We start from the raw sequence: 13353 nt of genomic DNA on the forward strand, positions 1-13353 counted from the left end.
GTTTGATATTAGTACTTGCTCGTCATATGTGAATGTTTTGTTTTCAGTGATCATGCTGTGAGCAGTGGCAGTATATTTTGTAAGTGATGGTGACAAGTGTGTGTCAATCTATGCTAATAACCTACATTTCTCTGTAAACATGTTTGACATGTATGCCATCGGAGGCACTCCAGCGATCTCTTGTTCTGGGCATTACAGAAAGGTCAGGCTTCGAATCAGGTAAATTTGCCACCAAAATTCCAAAGTGGTCAGCTTTGGCTGTCCTTATGCCTGGTTAGATTGTGGTGTTAATTTTTTTTTTTTTTTTTTTTTTTTTTTTTTTTTTTTAAATATTGTTTTCTCCTTCTTCCTTGAAAGAGTGATGTGCTCTCTGACTTTTAGGTCTAACAACTTGATCTCTCAGGTGAACTTTATTGGCCTAGAATGTTCTCAATGAATTTCAAACCAGAATATGTGATAATGTATTTTCTGTATCATGTTTTTAGTCATATGCATTTCTATGTAGATATTAAAGACCAAGTTTAAGCCAGCATGTTCCTGAGTAGATGTTTTTATTTCCATTGTTTACCTGATATTCATGACATTTTTTCCTTGTTTACTTCTGATACTAGAGATGCATATACTGCATCTGTGATAACAAGAGTAGTATTTCAAGGGCTTAGGGCTCCTACACACAGTTGCGTGCGTTGCAGTGCTGGAGACGCATCCCATTCACTTTACATGGGCTCACGTCATCCGTTGCCGAACTGAATTGTGGGTCCATTACATCGCGTTTCTCCCGTCGCTCTCGTTGAGAAGTTCAGCTGTTGCTGCACCGACAGATGGCACCGGCCAATCAAGCCGATCGACGGACGGCACCAACAATCAAATTACGGTTATACTTCAAGTCATTTGCATAGCTACCGTCGGGAACACCCAACTGTGTGTAGAAGTCGTTATTTAACAGAAACCGTTGGTGCGTTTTATGCAAGGCTGTAAACATGTATACTTTGACATGGACCCCTCCAATATTCAAAGATGCTCAAAACGCATAATTCACAAATAAAATTAAGCTAACTAAACTTACTAATTACTAGTATACATTCTATATGTAACTAGCCAACAGTGTAAACTTAGGATCCATTTAAGTTCCCATCAGTTGCTGATGACAGGAACACTATACCAATACAAACACTTCACTTCAGCAAGGACGTGGCTGAAAACGTAACATTAATGTTTATGTTCATAATCATTTTGCACTGTAGCGAGTTAGGAAAGCATCATATATTGGTAGTTATACTGATACTGCAATTAAACACGGACTCATCCAGTTAAAAAAAGTCATAACTTATTCTGGGGTGTCATTGATTTTGTTTGAATACTATGTAGATGATACCATGGAACCACAGTAGGCCTAATATAGCAACATGTAGGCCTACGTGCAAAGACAAAATTAGAAAAAGCAGAGCATACATGCAAATATGCAAAGTTTTAAAATGTACTTGGGATATCTGGACTTATTTTGTTATCACAATGCATAAACGTATGTTCATATGATTATACTGCAGTTATGGTTGTAACTGATGTAATTGATTCATCCCTAATCCATAGCAGTGTTTTTATTTCAATCAAATGTTGGACTTGACTCCATGGCTAAGGTCTTTATTTTAATGCCCTAAACCCATTGTTTCATTTGTCAAATTAGATTTTGGATGCCCTCATTCACTTGTTATACATCCTTGAGAAGTACTGGAGCATTTCCTACCAACCTGTTCAGGAGAGTACAATCAAACACCCATTTACAGGGGACAACGTCCTTTGTGTTCCTTTTGCAACATAAATCTGTTCCGTTCGAGCGTAGGCCAGTGGATAAACTGACAAATCATCTTTTTTTTGTCATTCTTTCTTAAATGCTTTTTTTGTATTCAGTGGAGCTGAATGACTATGACTACTGAATGTGAGGCCTCTCAGCATGATGAGGGTAGAGCTTTCTAGCACACTCTCTCACAGTGCAAATGGCTTTGGCTGGGCTAGCCACTTAGTGCCTCTGTTGGGCTCCATCTGTCAACACGTTGATCTCTGCACATTTTTCCTCCCTTTCCCCTCTCTCAGAGACTAACTGGTTTGAAGTGACGCGGTTCTATTCATACTCCTCTGTGGAGTCTCCCAATGGCACTCCAAACGGGCACCCGGTGGCCCCCGCGAGTGTGTGGTTTCCTCAGGCCTCTCTAAGGCGTAACCCAATCGTCCCTCTTCTCTCCCTTCTGACGACTGACAAAGTACACGCTGGCCAAAAGGGAAAAAAAAGGGAGGCTGCCCTGGACTCTGCATCAGCTGGACATGAACATACGGGTTGGTTAATGGGTTGATTTTCTCCTCTTCCGTTCTTTCACACATTCCCGTCAGTCATCTCTCGTTTTTCATGAGGTCAGATTATTTCCTTCTGCCTGGATAAACCTCTGTGCCTGTGCCAGCACACGATCACACGCGGGCAGCGGGCATGCTGGCATGCAACTGACTCCAGAACAGGCCCTGCCAGATCCATGCCAGATCCGACCCAGCACTTGCTGCCCTCTAGGTCTACACCTCCCCTTAAAGCACTGGTCTACACCTCCCTGTAAAGCACTGGTCTACACCTCCCCTTAAAGCACTGGTCTACACCTCCTCTTAAAGCACTGGTCTACACCTCCTCTTAAAGCACTGGTCTACACCTCCCCTTAAAGCACTGGTCTACACCTCCCCTTAAAGCACTGGTCTACATCTCCCCTTAAAGCACTGGTCTACACATCCCCCCCCGTCTTGGAACACCACTCACCACAGCTGAACCCAATCCTATAGCCCTCCCCCCACCCACCCACCCATGTACACACACACACACATCACCACCACCACCCCCTTCTTAGAGTAGGAACAAGGCATTGGAACGGTCTCCTCCTCATTCTTTCAGAGGACGGGTGCCCCTGCTCCTGCTAAATAAGGGGTGTTGTCTGGAGGAGCAAGATAATGAGCATCACTCTCCTGCAGGAAGGGTTATTTATATTGTGGGAAGAAGGGAGGAGTTGGAGGTTCCATATAGAGTTTCAGGTGCTTGTTAGCCAATTGGTCTGGCAATGAGTCTGCTACCATAAAGAGAAAGATGGGATTTACTTGGCCATTGGGAAATGCCATATATACCATCTGATAATCAGGTCTGACCGTGGCCATTCGTTCTTCTCCACCCTTCAGTCCACTGTCCTTTCCTCCACCTCTTCGCATAGGTAAGAGCTGTACCGTTCTGACCTTTGTCAAAGCCTTTGTTGGCTGGCGGGATTAACACCTTGACCGTTCAAAATGCTTTGGACTTTATCGGCTTTGGGTACCATGCATGTGTCGGTGTGCTGCGCTAAGATTTAATGATCTGATCTGAAGCTGTGGTCGCCGGGTTATTTGGACATGAAAATTATGCTTGAAAATATGTCACATCCTGTTCATCTTGATTTAGGAATATGGGGTCCATTGAAGTTAATCAGGTTTATTTGTATGGTAAAGCTTGTGTTTTAAATAGGTGCAGAATTTGAACAGGTAGATTTGTTACTTTTAGCTTTTCTTTGGAATCATTTGAACCTTCTGAACCATCTCTATGTTGTTAGACACTGATGACAAAATGATGAGCGTTTGTTTACTCTTCATTAAATGTTAGCATGCTGTGTTTGAAAATGAGCCTGGTGGCATGAAATATAATCTTTTTAGATAGTTGGATTCTAAAAGGTGATACACCTGTGTTTATTTAGCTGTCAACACAGCAGTTGATCATGCATACTCCTCTGGCACAGGGAGTACTGGGGAACTCTTAATCTTTATGAATCTGTATTGGTAGTTGGAAGACATTTATGGAGGGAAAATATACAAAGGCATTTGTTGGGCGAGAAAGGAGATCATTATAGATTACACCACATTATCACACCAGTTATATCGGCTAACACTTTTGTCAAGCCAGGAGTGTGGTTGTGTGTGTGTGTGTGTGCGTGCGTGCGTGCGTGCGTGCGTGCGTGTGTGTGGTCTGTGTGTGTGTGTGTGTGTTTGTGTGTGAGGTGTGTGTGTATGTAATTGTTCTTTCAGACTGAGATGCAGCAAACTTAGGGGTATTACTTAGGGGCTGGGATATTTGTAGCTTCTTTGCAATGGTTTTGTGTAAATGTAGTGTTTGTTGCTCAGTCCTTTCTATTGCAAAAACAATAATAATGTCATTTTCATTTTGAACTCTTGAATGCCTGATGCACCCTCAGTTTGATACAGTACAATATGACTACAGTAAATGCAACAATAATTCCTAAAACGTAATGACTGCACTTATTTATGATCGTTTTTATTCTTGTGTACAGGGGCCCCTCTGGGGTGGGGTGTGTGTGTGTGTGTGGGGGGGTTAGGACGGTTCTAAGGGCCCAGCACTGACAGGGGGCCCCCAGAGAGCCCTCCCAATAATACTATACATTACCAGGGGGCTCAGAATTATCGTCTGTCATAGGGCCCAAATTATCTAGCAGCGCCCCTGCTTGTGTATGTACCGTTGTGTGTGTATGTGAAAATCACTTTATTTATCCTATATCCATTTAGACCTACTATCCGCATTAATCACTTAATTTCTACTGCAGCATGGTCTCATGTTTGAGACATCTCAGAGATTTTTCCAGAGGGTCGTGTAAGCCCTAACACTGGTGGTATCAGGTTTTTGATAATCGTCTAGAGCCAAGTTTACCATAACAGTGCCACCCGTACCACAACAGCTGGACTAGATGGACTCCTCCAAATATAGATACCCACATCCACTTAAGACCAAATGGCTAATCTTGTGTTTGGATAAGATTTCCTCCTGGACCTGGAATTATGAGCACTCTGTAGGAACGTACTTCACAAAGTGATTCCTTATTCGTAACTGCTTTGAAGGTGTAAAGTGGATTTTGTTCACTCAGCACAATATTGTTTTTCAAATGTTATTGCTATCCTGTGCTGCAATCTGTGTATTTGAGTAGGAACTAATCATCACAGTCTCCAAATAATGTGTACTTGATATTCAGCTTTCCTGGTCTTGGCTTAATTGCACTTATATAAGTGAGGGCAATTCTATTCTTATAGAAGTAATGCTGACTTTCCTTATTTGCAGAGCGTGAACAATATTCTGCCAAGATGTCAGAGTAAGTTTGTTTGTTTGTTTATTTGTTTGTGTGTTTGTTTCTTCCTTTTGTTCTGTCTTCCTGTATTTCTTTCCTGCTTTTTTGCTGTCTTTCTTTCTTGATTATTGCATTTGATTACTGTATTTGTTAGTATTTGATTTAGGTGTCAGTTTTGGGGATCATTTCATACCTTTTCCTTGTTTGGTTGTGTTGAGTTGAATCAAACATTGCATTATATATCACGGTTACAGTGCTAGTGGGATACACACAATGATATCAGTACCATATCTTGAATTTCCCCTTGGGGATCAATAAATCTATCTATCTATCTATCTATCTATCTATCTATCTTTAATGCAGTTTTTGCCTTTAATATATGCTAATTATTTCCCTGCAACACTTCAGAAAAAAGATGTCATCGAGTCGCAAATACCATCTGAAGGTACAAACCCACTGATTTTGTTTGCACAACGTAATGTTAAAGTATGACACACTCTTTATTCTGAAATGTTTAAAACATATTTAGCCTTGACACTGGTTAGAAATGGAACAGATGACTGTCTTTGAGGTAAGAGGCCTTTGACCAATTTGCCTTGTGCCATCCCTTAGAGCTTGATGCTCTCGATTGCCAAAGGCTTGCTGGAGGCAGAGGTGATAAGAGGAGAAGAGGAGAAGAGGGTGTACATGTCAGAAAGCTGTCCTTCTCTCTCCTTGCCCAGTGGTACACAAGCCTTACAGGTACCAAAGCTGAGTTTTACAGAAGCGTAACGGGTGTACAGCGTCCCCGTTGGAATTGTAAGGTTCTATCTGACATTTTTGTCAAAACTAAATTATTCACATTCTTATTTACATCCTGTAGGGTGTTTCTTCAAGTTACTTGCATTTTTGGACTTTCTATATACATAAAGGGCTCTATTTTGACAATCAGAAATGTGACACAAAGCTTTTCTTATCGTGAAGCTCATTGTTATCTTACACTTGGTCAGTGGTGAATTTTCAGGATATGTTTTTGATGGTAACCCCTTGTCAGTCAATAGCGAAAGTAATTAGCTGTGTAGAACTGTTTTGTCATTGACTAGAGACCACGGTGAAGTTAGTTTCACTTTGCTTATGCTTTCAAATAATAGACGAGTGAAGATGCGTGTAGGCTATACTCTGCTAGTCCCAAACAGGTTTTAGTAAAGCATGGTTTGGAATACATGTTCCATATGTGCCACTGACTATCAAAATACTGATGCGCTGTTTGAAATTGTGCTGCTTGCTGTTAAAGGGAATGACACGAGATGATTTTCAGAAGAATAAAATATATATTTTTTTTTTATCTATTAGAAATAGTTAAACATTTGATAAAAATTGTGATAGTATAAAATTGTATAAAAATTGTAATTGTTTTATTGTATAGTTTAATAAAAGTATTGAATAAATTATATTATGCTTGTGAAATTATAAATAATATTATGTTTGAGGCTGTTATGTTCTTTTGTGGTATTATGCTTGTGTTTCGATAGCCTGATTAGTGCAGGCGACGTTTGTATAATCATCTCGGGGGATTGTGGGGGTGGCGGCACTGGCACCGTTATTTTGGGGGTCGCAGACTGAAAAGTTTGGGAACCCTAGGTGTAAAGCATTACACCTATAAATGGGCAGTTGTGTGTAAGAAAAACATGTAATTTGTTTCCACTTAAAAAAACATTACAGCCTAAATATGTTCTAAGTAGCCAGAATAACCAGAAACCTGAGTAAAATATGTGTTTTGTTTTGTGCCTTATGATCTATGTATTGTCATCATAGTTATTAGTAGTAGTATGCAACCCATGAAATTATGAGTACATCATTTAAAGTTTTGCTAAACAGCTGTAACACTTACCTCATTGTATAGTGTTGAGTGTTAAAGTCTTTTTAGCACATTGTTGTTGCATGCTTTGGATTGTGTAAGGTTTGGAATGTTAATGTAATTCTGTTTCTAGGAATTTTTGAGAGAGCTACATCATAAAATTGATGCCATTGATGAGGAGAGATATGACCTTGAAGTTAAAGTTAACAAAGGTGTCAGAGATGTAAGTTTCCATCACTTTCTAGCTTTAAACATCATACCAGACATGAAGTTAAACACTATTTGTAATTTCCTCTGTTACATATTTAAGAGGTTTAAATCACTGCTGTTTTGCTGTCTTCTCTCTCCAGATTGATGACCTCAAGATCAAGGTGCAAGACTTGAAGGGCAAGTTCAAGAAGCCAGTCCTAAGGAAAGTACGTATGTCTGCTGATCAGATGCTGCAGGCTCTGCTGGGATCCAAGCACAAGGTGAACTTAGACCTGAGAGCCAACCTGAAGCAAGTCAAAAAAGAAGTCAAAGAAGAGGTGAGTAGTTTGGTTTGCCTGCCTGTGCTCCTTCATTCACTGGCAGTGGATGTGTCGCTCTAATAAACTCAATGTCCTTACAGGAGAAGGAGTTGCGTGATGTTGGCGACTGGCGTAAGAATATTGAGGACAAGTCTGGCATGGATGGCAGGAAGAAAATGTTCGAGGGAGGCGAGGCATAAGTTTCCTCCCTGCAGCTAGATTGTTTTCAAAGAGATTTTCTATAGAGCCTTAGCTTTCAATAATCCAATTCTGCTATCTCTAAATGTCTGAAAGAACTTCTTTTACCTTTAGGCTCAACCCTAAATCATTTCTTGATGGACAATTTCTTGAAAGTCAATGTCTTGATGAGTCATTCAGTCTGTTATTTTTTTGGTATGGCATTTCTTTTAGTGATGACAGTCAGAATAACTCTTATTTGCAAGACATTAAGAATGAATGGCATTTCATCTACATTTGTAATGATCTGAATAAATAACTTTGAAATAAAAAAATGTTTTCTCTATTTTTATTTCTACAGAACTATATACATACTTTACTTGATGGTCCCGGTTGTTGTTAATTTAGTTTGCAATTTTAAATGGGTGACTAATTTTAAGTAATGCATTTTAAGTCATCACATGCTTAGCTGAAATGATGTTACACTAACTTAAATTCAATTGACTGTAAATACATAGCCACACAACTCTCTCTCTCTCTCTCTCTCTCTCTCTCACACACACACACACACACACACACACACAAATGGACAATGAGCAGGGACAAAGGCATTAAAACAAGTTAAACAATGTGAGTATAGCAGTACATATTCCAGTCAATATTAATGTATACCATGCAATTTATTTTAAATGTATACCAGAAAACAACTGGTAAAGATTGAGATAACTGAGATGATTGACATCCTTATAACTGGGTCACTGTCACTGACCTGTGTTCAACCTCTCCTTGTACATTTTCGTCTGGTCTGCCTCTGCCATCTCCTCCCTGGAGTGAAGGGAAAGATAGATCTCATCTGTTCCCAGTCTTCCCTCGGCTAACCCCCCCGGCCGGCTGAGGCAGTTTGACCTTTCCCTTGGCCTTACGTCTGACAGCATTGGTTGGGTTCTGTGTGGGTGTCATGTAAGTACTGGTATTGTGTTGAAATCTTTCTCAATGTTAATGACATAACTTTAGAGGAGATTAGATCATTTCATATCTCATAGTAAATACTGCTCATTTCAGGTTTGCTCATTATCTGCTGCTAATGGTTAGGCCAATACAAATAAATCTAAAACATGTTTCTCTGAGAATGAGATGTTGGTCTGAGAGTTTTTATCAATTGAATGTCTGTTTTATTTGAGTTGACTCACTTCATTGTTGGTCGCATTTAACAGATATTCAGATACTGTATTCCTCTAAGTATTGCCATTTGTCTGGGATAATCAATGAACTTGGCTTCATCTAAGGTAAGGCCCTGTTTATTGATGTTTTGGTTGTTTTTTATTTATGATTTATTGACATGTTGAGCAAGAATTATTGTGTGAATACCATTACTCCAACAAACTCTCCATGCAAAAATAGTTTTGTGAAATTTTAAAGCTGAGAGAATGTTGGTTATTTGAGTCAGCATTACATCTGTCGTACTGAACATAACATAAGATGTCTTTGTGCTCTTTGTTTAGTATAATAGATAATAAAAGATAATAACGTAACAATCTCGAAGGACGTAGTTATTTATATAAAGGAGTGGGCAAGGAGGGACAGGACTGTATTTCATGACCTTGTCAGCCTATTGGTTTAGGGGGTAATCCATTACCATAAAGAGAAAGGCAGGATTTACAGAGTGATCAGAGAATGCAATATATACCTTCTTAACACTTCCTCTGCCTGCCTCTGCTCACTTGTTTCCATCTTCCAACAGAGCAACCCTGTTCTTCTCTGAGGTAAGAAGTATTGTATGTCATATTTTCAGGGAGACTTTCAGGGGTTAGATTGTTGATGTTTTGGCAAATCTACAGATTATTTCATTATTATAGGAAACCAGCTGTGAATAGAGAGGTTTTTAGCTTAGACAACTTTTCTTTGGAATGTCATTGTGAATGAGAAATGGCTTATGGCACATTTTAACATAGCCTACAGCAGTTCTTGTCTTAAGACATTTGCTTTTGAACTGTTGCTTAGCTGTTTACTCCGATAAGGATGTTATACGCCTACTATTCCTGTATAATGCTGTATTGATAAGCATTTAATCACCTGTGATTTACAATCTCATAAAAACATTAATTTGACAGCTGTCATCTCATGCGCTAGGCTACTTAAGACAAGCATAGCCTACTGATACAGTTAGGCTAAATACAAATCTATCCTGTCGAGTATTTGGTTGTTTTATTGCGATAGTTTTCTGCTATGTCATTCTTTCAAAGAAATTGAACCGATTAGTGAGAGTAAAAAAAAACAAAAAAACATTGTGGATGGTGTTGATTTATGGACTGTGACCTCTCGCGACCAGGATGATCTATGGACTGATGATTTGACACTGAAACGCTATACCACGACAAGCAGTACGCCTGAAATGGATCCTCAAATGTTTACCTTCCTGTCAGCACTGTGCTTTTGGCAAGAACTGGAGCCTACTTTGCGGCAGTTTGCTGCTGTAGCTGTAACCTAGCCCTGGCAGCAAATGTAATTTGCTGCCGCTAGGGTGCGTCTAGATTTCTAGGATAGCTGTAACCATGTTTCGATGGAAACTGCCCTATGTCTTGGGAACGCTAACACGCCGTTGGATTGACTGGCATGGATAAATCACCGAAGGCCTGGAGGGATTAACCATGATCCACTGGGACCTTAATCTGAGCAGCTGACGGAGTGGTATACCCTGTCTGTTTCCAAATATATCGGCTCCTTCATTCCTCTTTGTTAGCGCAATGGAGTTATCAGTCTTGGTATTTCTTGTGAAACGATCTTGTATAACGTTTTCCGCTAAGATTGAGTTTGTTTATTCTATGTGCACTGTAGGCCTACTTGTTCCAGCCATTCACACCTGTTCATACCCATACCTGAAGTTTAGGTTTCGAGGCATATCAAAACGGTTGTGTTATCATCATGTAAGACGTGTAGAACATCATCCTTCTCTAATGCCTTCTATAAAAAGACGACACGTGTAGACAGTAAGGGTAGAAAAAAAGAGAAGAGCGGCAGGTTATTTCAGTGACTTTCGCCGATGTCTTGGTCATCTGAAGGATGTTCAAGAAGGCAGCGCTGGCTCTACATTGATCCCACTAGGAGTGTCGAGTTGCAGCGACTCCACAGATAGGGCTGTCATGAGCGCCACTCAGAAAGGGCTCAAGGCTCCCTCCGTCTGCCTCCTAGCTCCATGGGCTCAACAACCCCAAGTTTAGAGTTACAAGGGCAAATGTTGGCACAATAATACATTTGCCAGTCACATGACGCAACCCCAAATCACTCCGAATTTCTAACTCTAGTGCAGGTGGTGATGGATGTAGCATGTGAGAGCCCCTGAATAATAAACTCTGGGTTGAAACAACTTTGGTAATCAACATAAAACAACTGTAGGACGATGATAATTGACAATAGCATTTTATCATTTGAAGAACCTGATCTCATGACAGTTTTCTTGTGGTACCACATTATAGAGCATTACTTACAGTATGTTCCACCATGTAGGCGAGCTGAAATAGATTCTCATGAGCTGTTAAATCAAGTGTTTTGTTCCACCCTGTGCTCATTCATAGCTTAAACTGTGTAAATGTCTAGGTATGAGAGACTTAAGTCCACTTATGTTTGGAAAATAACAGTCTATTCTTTTTTCTTCTTTTGCAGGAAGTGAGGAACCAAATCCGGCAAAATGACAGAGTGAGTAGAAACTTTGATTTAGTTTTGTAAGTTAAGTTTAGCAGTTCACAGGTTTAAGCTGTGTCTTGCAAGACAGTCCTATGTCTTCTTCCCTGTTGCTGTAGCCTTGTCAGCAAAGAAGGGGCAGTAGAGCGGTCAGGACTTGCACACTGTGCGAACTTGAACTTGCTAGTACTGCACACACCACAGAACTAGGCCACACAACTTCTTCAATATGCTGTGCAGGGCCTACAATCTAAAATAACTGGTTGTAGGGTTACTTGCCTAGCTGGTTCTGATTCAGTTGACATACATTTTGCTCATAACAGACCGTGGAGTGCCTGAAACATTCATTTCTCAATTTATTTTAATCTCTATTGCTATTGTATAACTAGCCTGCTTGTTAATTTTAGCCAGTTATTATTTGCTGGAAAAGTTAGGTATACTTCTTGCCACTATGTGATTTTCTTGTTAGTTGTGTGTTAGATTTATATCATTCTTTTCATGCATTATATTCACCAATCGTCCACTTGAGGGTTTTGAGGGTTATTATAATTTTCTACTTCTTTTTAGGAAAAGGATGTCTATGAGTCGGAAACACAACCTGAAGGTATGGTGCTTTGCTTTTGTCCTAAATCTGGCTCAAAAGATGATGATCAAGCCAAAATGGATTTGAGATGCAACATTAGCCATTATGTATCAGCAATTCACCGATTCTCTTCCAGAGCATGATGCTCCAGGTTGCAAAAGATCTCCTTGAGGCGGAAGGGGTTCAGAAAGTGGAGGAGAGGGAGCGGTACATGGAGGAAAACGTCCCACCTCTCGTCCTGCCACACAGCAAAGATGAACTGCAGGTACCTGCAACCACTGGAAAGCACTCGTTCACCAGTTTTGTATATTGTGTGTTGATCCTATACCAATGATATTTTTACAAATAGACGATTTCCCAAAGATTAGAACATTTCCCCTGCATTTTGTTTATAATTAATGTGCTTTGACAAAATAATATAAATAATTGTAAAATAATTGGCTTTTTTTTTCTTTCCTCAGGAGCTGTGCCGAGAGCTGCACACAAAGATAGACATAATCGATGAGGAGAGATACATTTTAGAGCACACAGCAAATCGAGTTATCGATGAGGTGAGGCAACTGAATCTTTGTCTTTAGATCAACCATGAGTTACCACCCATTACTGCTCCTTTTTCCCCTTCCTGTTATCCACCACTCTGTCTCTTTCTCCACCCATTGAACCTTAGGTTAAGGACTTAAACATTAAAATCGTGGACCTAAAAGGAAAGTTTAAGAAGCCACCTCTGAAGAAAGTACGTATGTCTGCAGATGCCATGCTTCAGGCTCTCTTGGGCTCCAAGCACAAGGTGAACTTGGACCTGAGAGCCAATCTGAAACAGGTGAAGAAGGAGGTCAAGGAAGAGGTGAGAACTCAATAGGAAAACATGAACACAAAACAAGTCTTTTTCTAAGCTGTATATTCAGATTGCATTTAGATGCCACATACTAAAACAGGATTTTGTAAAATCTTCTTAGCCTGCAGATGTTGGCGACTGGCGTAAGAACCTTGAGGACAAGGCTGGCATGGGTGGCAGGAAGAAAATGTTTGAGGGTGCTAATTAATGTGTCCATCGGGATTCTGAGATGTCACATCTTTACTATGATAATTAGTTTTATGTCAGTTATGTCAATTAGCTAATCTCAGACACTGCTTAATGCCCTGACTGGGTCTATCAAACTGGTATTTGTGATTCATTGTCAGCGTGTCAGCCTGTGCTACTGTGTTTGGGTACTCTGGGTGTTGTTCTACAAGCTTGAGTTGAAACGTTATCATCCACAGTCTGTAATTTGCTTACTTTTGTCTCTTATTTTCACTCACTCAAAGTGTGCAATGCATTGTTTTCTAAAATAAAATATTTGAGGAAATGTTTTTGTGTACTATGCTGTATCAATCCCAATCGTTATTCATCAACAGCGTTTTGGTAAGTGTGCTTTCTTTCCTTAATACTTGCTGTTTACAGTA

The 13353-nt window shown here is 40.0% G+C and overlaps 2 protein-coding genes across 4 annotated transcripts; both read left to right on the top strand.

Moving 5' to 3' along the window:
* The first annotated feature begins 5048 nt into the window (after positions 1-5048).
* LOC125303804 (troponin I, fast skeletal muscle-like) lies at positions 5049-7984 on the top strand. The gene is made up of 6 exons (XM_048257728.1): positions 5049-5150; positions 5535-5571; positions 5739-5867; positions 7097-7186; positions 7314-7490; positions 7574-7984. Exons 1-6 carry the CDS (start codon positions 5143-5145, stop codon positions 7670-7672), a joined length of 540 nt encoding a protein of 179 aa, XP_048113685.1. The 5' UTR covers positions 5049-5142; the 3' UTR covers positions 7673-7984.
* A 1367-nt stretch (positions 7985-9351) lies between these two features.
* LOC125303805 (troponin I, fast skeletal muscle-like) lies at positions 9352-13256 on the top strand. Of its 3 annotated transcripts, none has more exons than XM_048257729.1 (7): positions 9352-9412; positions 11310-11342; positions 11895-11931; positions 12047-12175; positions 12372-12461; positions 12578-12754; positions 12867-13256. In XM_048257729.1, exons 2-7 carry the CDS (start codon positions 11335-11337, stop codon positions 12951-12953), a joined length of 528 nt encoding a protein of 175 aa, XP_048113686.1. In that variant the 5' UTR covers positions 9352-9412; positions 11310-11334; the 3' UTR covers positions 12954-13256. The 3 variants fall into 3 exon arrangements, with proteins under 3 accessions (XP_048113686.1, XP_048113687.1, XP_048113688.1); XM_048257730.1 differs by lacking the exon at positions 9352-9412 and adding an exon at positions 10245-10337; XM_048257731.1 differs by lacking the exon at positions 9352-9412 and adding an exon at positions 10319-10346.
* Positions 13257-13353: the final 97 nt, after the last annotated feature.

Source organism: Alosa alosa, chromosome 11 (genome assembly GCF_017589495.1).
Source record: "Alosa alosa isolate M-15738 ecotype Scorff River chromosome 11, AALO_Geno_1.1, whole genome shotgun sequence".
Classification (NCBI taxonomy): Eukaryota; Metazoa; Chordata; class Actinopteri; order Clupeiformes; family Clupeidae; genus Alosa; species Alosa alosa.